The sequence below is a fragment of the Lupinus angustifolius genome, unplaced genomic scaffold (assembly GCF_001865875.1).
Source record: "Lupinus angustifolius cultivar Tanjil unplaced genomic scaffold, LupAngTanjil_v1.0 Scaffold_262_3, whole genome shotgun sequence".
Taxonomy (NCBI): domain Eukaryota; kingdom Viridiplantae; phylum Streptophyta; class Magnoliopsida; order Fabales; family Fabaceae; genus Lupinus; species Lupinus angustifolius.
The window spans coordinates 18,809-25,271 of record NW_017727441.1 but is presented as its reverse complement, the minus strand read 5'-3'; the positions used below and the strand labels follow the sequence as shown (position 1 = coordinate 25,271).

The window sequence follows — 6,463 nt, the reverse complement described above, 5'->3', positions numbered from 1 at the left end:
TAATATCAATTTAGTTATATTAGTTATTAATTTTCTATTTTTAGTTTTGGTAGTTTTAGTGTATAAACCAGTGTTGTTAGAATCGGACCGGACGGTCCGACCGGTCTGATCGCTGACCGGATTTGAAAATGGCTCTGGTTTGCCGTCTTAACCGAATGAGAGTTGGACCGCTTTGAACCGGAAAAAATCCGGTCCGACCATGTTAAACTCGATTAAACCGGATTAACCCGGGAAGTAAACCAGACGGCTCACTTAAAAATTAAAAAAATGGGACAATGTTCTAATATTTTGTTTTACTACGGTCCAAAAAAATAAATAGATATTATTTCAATATAATTATATATAATTATTAATTATATAAAGTTTTACCATTTATATATAGCTATATATTTATAAATAAAAATTATTAATTATGTACGAAATCACCCGGTCAGATCAGACGGTTTAATCATTTAAACCAGGTAAACCTAATACGGGACCTCTGCCGGTTTGACGTCCGGCTCGGATTTCACAACACTGGTATAAACAGATATGTTGAGTCACTGCTTTGCTAACTCAACTCAATTCATTATTCTCTTTGGATATTCAATAAGAAATTCAGAGATATTGTTTTATTCTCTTTCCTATTTCAGCTTTTATCATTCTTTTGTTCATCACTGTGTTCATCTTGCACACAAAAGCGGTCATGGAATCCTTTTATAGTGATGAAGTTCATTGTTGTAGTAATTATAACACTTGTTATTCCATAAGAAAGGATTAGTTTATCAACAAATTGTTGGTTATTTTTAAATGAAAAAAATAAGATGTTCCACTTTGGGTAGAAGAATCACTTGAAGAATGTTTATAAGAGATTATATATTTGTAATATCCGAAGGGATACAAAATTTTTGTGGTGAGTGATGAATACACCACATGACAATGTGGTACGCATGTCCATATTTCTTTTTATTGAAAATCATAATTATTTAAAAATAAATAAATGAAAAGTGCTCCTAGGAACTGTGTTGGCATGCAATTGACATGTGGACTAATCACGTATAATAAGATTTTTAAATTGGATTTTATATTTCTGTTAATTTCAATTTCTAAAAAGAAAATCACGTATATTATTTTCAAGCGATATCACATACCCCTGAAATAATGCAATACTCCCAAAAACTAAGAAAATCCCCATAATATAAAGTCATCATATGCGCTTCCATGTTGGATTCAACATGAGAAATATTCGTACACTAATTCAAAGTTCTCAAACTTAGCAATATAATTATATAAACGTACAAGTCTTGTCTTAAAAAACGAACCAACAAATTGTGACAAAATTTTGGTTGGTGTAGAAAGTAGTTATGTATACGATTCTATTAGTCCTCATCCTCTTTAAGCTTTTTCTTCTGCTTTCTCCGCTGATCACGCAAACCTAGCACAACAAACCAGACATTTTACCAACAGAAAAATAAACAAACTAGAATGGAAGAAAAACATATATTCCGCGTAAAAAAAATTACGTATTTTTTCTTGTTTTCTTTTTCTTCTTAAATTCTCTGCATTTCTCTGTTTCCCTGCCCTATCCTTGACATCCATGCTCACCTGGGTGGAGAAAGGGGCAAAAAGGAAAAACAAAAAGAACATGAAAGCATAAGAATATTGTCTTCTTTATGAATATTGTCTTCTTTATGAATATTGTCCTCTTACTAAACAGAAATCCTGCCATTCCTTCCACAAAAACCAAAGTACTTTTTCAAATAATAGAGAGTTTTATTTTGATTTTTGATCACCTCAATGTATAGTTGTTATAGACTATCACGGAATCATATAGCTGTCACATCCTTAGAAACTGATTTCTCAAGATATGGTCAGAATTTTAACAATGTAGCAATACAGCATATAGATTATAGAGATGATAGTGAAAACAAATTCACATTGACAAAGGATCAAAAATAAAATCAAATAGTAGATATAATCATATAACTTGCTACGTTTTCTAGAAAATAAACAGTTTAACCAAGGTGTATTTCCTCCATTATAAGGAGCTGAGTTCCAATATTCCAGATAACTATTATGTGTTTTTGGTTCCTATCAATAAGCAATGGCCAGAATATGATAAAAGGTGAAACATTCTACCTCTTCACCAGAACTCCGAAGTGCCTGAAGTGCTTCAACACAATCTTGTCCAATCACAACCAATCCCTTTTTACCTAGTACTGAACCTTTCTGATCACTTACTTTTTGCCTCGCTAATTGTTGCAATTGTTGTTGAAGGAGGGGTGTGACACCAGCCTGGAAAGAGAGTATTCCGTTTCAAAATATGTACTCAAACCTTTGGCGTAAAAGAAAAAATAGACATGTTTGCATTGGTTGAAAGGAAAAGCATGACCCCAGATTAAAGCAGGTTATCATCTGAACATTTATCAATGAACCTGACACTGAGGCATTATCCAATGGAGAAAAGCCAATAACCCTCTAAAGAAAATATTGAGCTTATTCAAATCCTGGAACAAGCCTCTCCGCTTGCAAGGGTAAGATTGCTTACATCTACCCTCCCAGATCCTACTCAGTGGGAACACTGGGCTGCCCATCTAGGTTCTATATACACCACTAACATCAGATTACTAAAAAATAACAATTCATATTTTGAAGATAAAGGCACACAAATTATGGGCCACATTCTGGTGCCTGGTGGTATGGTAAGAGTTTCCAGCACCATAGATCAAGAGCACATTCCAATCGAAAAAACAATGTCATCCACCCAAAACCCCACTTTGGATTGACAGGGGGAACTACAGGAAGATCTATGCACAGAAGTCTATATATCTGCATTAAGAAATAAAATCTACATCCTCATGCTCTACTACCTGCCTTCCCCGGTAATCAATATGCCACTTCTAAAGAAAAAAGTTAAAAAGCAGAATTGCACTATCATATCATAACAATGATCACTCTTGATGAAGAGCATGACAAATGTGGTAAACAGTAAATTGTGAGATGGAAGAAAAACATAATAAGGTCAATACCCCTGCTAAATATCGGTGTGAAAATGATTTTGATTGTAAAGGGCGTGAAATCAGCGTATTGAGCTCCTGCAACATATAAAATTTGAGAAGAATTGAATACATTGGAAAAAGAAGAAAATATGTATCATTTCAAGTTCAAATAAAAAAATAAGCATCAAACCTGCTGCAATTTCTTCAACTTCCCAGAGCTAGCTTTCATTTGCTTATGTTTGTTCACTTGTTCCTCCTCGCTGTCATAAGTTTCTGTAACTAATTCCACTGAGTCAGCATTCCGATCAAACCAGGTTTTTTCAGCCTTCTCCTAAAATAAGGAAGAAAAATAGAAGGCATGCATAAAAGTACACATAGCTGGTCAGAGTACTAGATGAAGCATAACATTAATGAGAGAATATAACAAATCTGCAAGAGCTGATATATAGAAATATAAATCTACATAAATTCAGGACAGTCAATATACCTGGGAATCCTTTCGTGTTATCTTGTCTATTTGACGTGCAAGAGATAGTCGTTTTAGGACCTCTGGCATGTATGAGTTCTCCAAAGGAAATCGCCGAAAATTTTCCTGTATGTGACCAAGACATTATACAGAAAAAGAAATTAACTTCTTTTTATTCTAGACGGAACAGTAAGAATTGCTGACTTAAGAGAAATTAATTCCTTTTCAATAAAAGGGCAGCCCGGTTTGCAGCCTAACTCTCTATTGGTACTTAGTTTTTCCAATGTACTTCCAAAGTTGCTTAACTAATTCTTATTAACTTCAATAAATAAACATTATTAAAATATAAAAATACCAGCTACTAAGTACAACTTATATATATCATAGATGCTTAAAATAAAAAGAAGAAAAAAGTTGGAAAACCACCTTTGAAAATGACTTGCACAATGAAGCAAACTTTGCAGTATCTTTAGGTGAGATTAAAGCAATGCTACAACCTTCAGCAGAAGCTCTAGCTGTTCTTCCACTTCTATGAACATAAACCTAAAAATAAGGAGAAAAAATGTTCAGATGTAATATGTGTGTGTATATATATGGATGAAAGAAGAAAGATATTGACTTGCCTCTGCTGAATGTGGAAGCTGATAGTGGACAACAGTTTTAAGACCAGCAATATCGAGACCCCTTGCAGCAACATCCGTAGCAATAAGTATTCCATTTTCCTTTTCACGAAAACGATCCATGGCCTGCATTAAACAAGGGAGGTAACAAAAACAAAATGGCAAGGGAAATATATGAGATGAAATTAAAAGATCACTCAGTAATAAGATAAGCATGTTAATCATCTAATCTCAAGGCCCTAGGAAAGAAGGACAAAGGAGACCCACTCTATATACTTTTAAAACTTCGTAACTCGGTACATATCAGTATCCATGATGATGCACTTATTGAAAAATAATTTATTAATATAAATAAACCCTTATACACTGATATGGAAACCCAAAGCTCGCTCTACAATTATGCCCCCTTTATCTGGCCAATGGTACTTGATGGACTAATGACAATGAACTGCTTGAAGTCATGGGCATCATAATGCTCATTCTCCATATATGTGTTATGTGCTGTTCTACTTTAGAATCTGTTGGACACTTATTCTTGCACTGCAAAGTGGAAAACTCTTATGGGACAATTTGTATGGGGTTTTTAGAAAGCCTTAGCTGTGCCCTAGTCCTAATATGAAGAGTTCCCGACATTTAGTTTTAAAGGCCTCGGCAATAAGGAAGCAGAAGTTTTGAAACGATGCGCATATTTCAGGGCGTTTTGGTACATTTAGTTGGAGCAGGAGGTAACATATTTAAAGATCCTTACTGCCTCTTGACTTATTATGGGTCAGGATTGTGTTTATGACCTCTTGATGGATGCTCAGCAAATGGCTTTATTAAGGTAGTTGCCATTTACATGATGGTATGAAGTCTAAGAATTCCAAAGCTAAACTTCACTAATCATTGCAGATGCAAGATTTAACCAATTAACAAAGATATTTCATACATTATTGAGAAAAGAACTGCATGCTTAATCAAACCGTTTTTAAAATGATACATCATTACCCAGAAGCGAACTATATTACCATGCCAACCTTTCAGCAAACAAAGAACATAACTTGTAGAAAGTAAGCAAGGGATTGAGGCAAAGAAAGGAAAAAACCTTCAAACGTGCTCGCTGCTGCATTTGGGCATGAAGAGTCCAGACATTAACGCCAAGAATGCGTAGTATGGAAGAAATATGACGCAAAGCTGCAATTGACGTACAGAAAACTATTGTGCGGCCTTGTCCATGGACAGTCAATATGTAATACAAATAAGCATCTTTATCATCTTCCGTGCATCTGCATCCCATAACAAATAATTAATGTTGTCTGTTATCGAACATAAACAATAAAAAACATTACAATGCATGTCATATCGATCATTACTTAGTGATTTTATTTTGGACAATAAGTTCAAATTGATAAGGTCATAAAAGGGACCATGAATCATCAAAATTTAGCAATCATGTTCAACAAAGACACTAAAACCTATTTGTACATGGAGGAACGAATAGCAATTGGCCTCTAGCAAATATGTAACCCAACACGATGCTAGAATGAACTAAACAACAAAATAGCACCAACTTAAAATTAGATTTCAGTCAAAAAGATTATATTGATATATTATATCAGTATAAAGTATCAACATTTTCATAAATTTGAGTTCCACACTTCAGATATGAGTTTACATACTCAATAAATGATTCCTCAAGCTTAGCAGCTAGTATTGATGGATTCGTAAGATCAATAATTGCAGCATTTGGTCTCATCCCAGCTCGTTCAGAGAGAGTTTCAATAGAATTCAATCCATCTGCCAATGATTGCTTTTGTTTTACCGATCCACGCTTTAGCTTTTTGCGAAAATCAGCAGACAATGCCACTGTAGCTGAAAAAACAAGAGTTTGTCTTTTCTTTCTTTGGTAACTTGACACTGTAACACAATTTTGTGCCGATTGAGAATTATCTTCAGGAGAGATATTGGACATGGGAAGCATGTCAATAATTGATTGCAACTCTTTAAAATGACCATTTTGTACCATTCGATCAGCCTCATCAAGCACAAAGAAAGACAGTGAATGTAACTGCAAAATAAAATGGTCCATGTCAAAAATGATTTTCAATTAAAACAATAAGTCAAATTATGGTTCTATGCATTGAACTCCACTCCAAACATTTATTTGTTATCATTTGCAAACTGATATCAATACCCAATTTAGTATGCATACATATCCATTGTCAATATAATATTCAGCTAGGAATGTTAGTAATTTAGCATTGTATGACTTGCAAAGAAATGTGTCATAGGGGCATGCTTAATAATGACTCATACACATTGCACCTATGTTTCACCAATACAGGTACGTATCAGGTGCATATCTGGTAGACATTTCCTTAAATAGTAGAGTACAGGTATTGATGATTTATATATATATA

At 34.1% G+C, this 6,463-nt stretch overlaps 1 protein-coding gene across 1 annotated transcript in view; it reads right to left on the bottom strand.

The window, feature by feature from the left end:
- Positions 1-1,148: 1,148 nt before the first annotated feature.
- Positions 1,149-6,463, bottom strand: part of LOC109340830 (DEAD-box ATP-dependent RNA helicase 13) — a 9,478-nt gene continuing 4,163 nt past the window's right edge. The window contains exons 5-14 of the mRNA XM_019578577.1: positions 5,723-6,111; positions 5,149-5,329; positions 4,068-4,190; positions 3,871-3,987; positions 3,466-3,570; positions 3,169-3,309; positions 3,009-3,074; positions 2,119-2,274; positions 1,503-1,584; positions 1,149-1,414 (exon numbers count right to left, since the gene is read on the bottom strand). Of these exons, the coding sequence (XP_019434122.1) occupies positions 1,359-1,414; positions 1,503-1,584; positions 2,119-2,274; positions 3,009-3,074; positions 3,169-3,309; positions 3,466-3,570; positions 3,871-3,987; positions 4,068-4,190; positions 5,149-5,329; positions 5,723-6,111 (1,416 nt within the window). The 3' untranslated portion in view covers positions 1,149-1,358. The remainder of the gene's footprint in view (positions 1,415-1,502; positions 1,585-2,118; positions 2,275-3,008; positions 3,075-3,168; positions 3,310-3,465; positions 3,571-3,870; positions 3,988-4,067; positions 4,191-5,148; positions 5,330-5,722; positions 6,112-6,463) is intronic.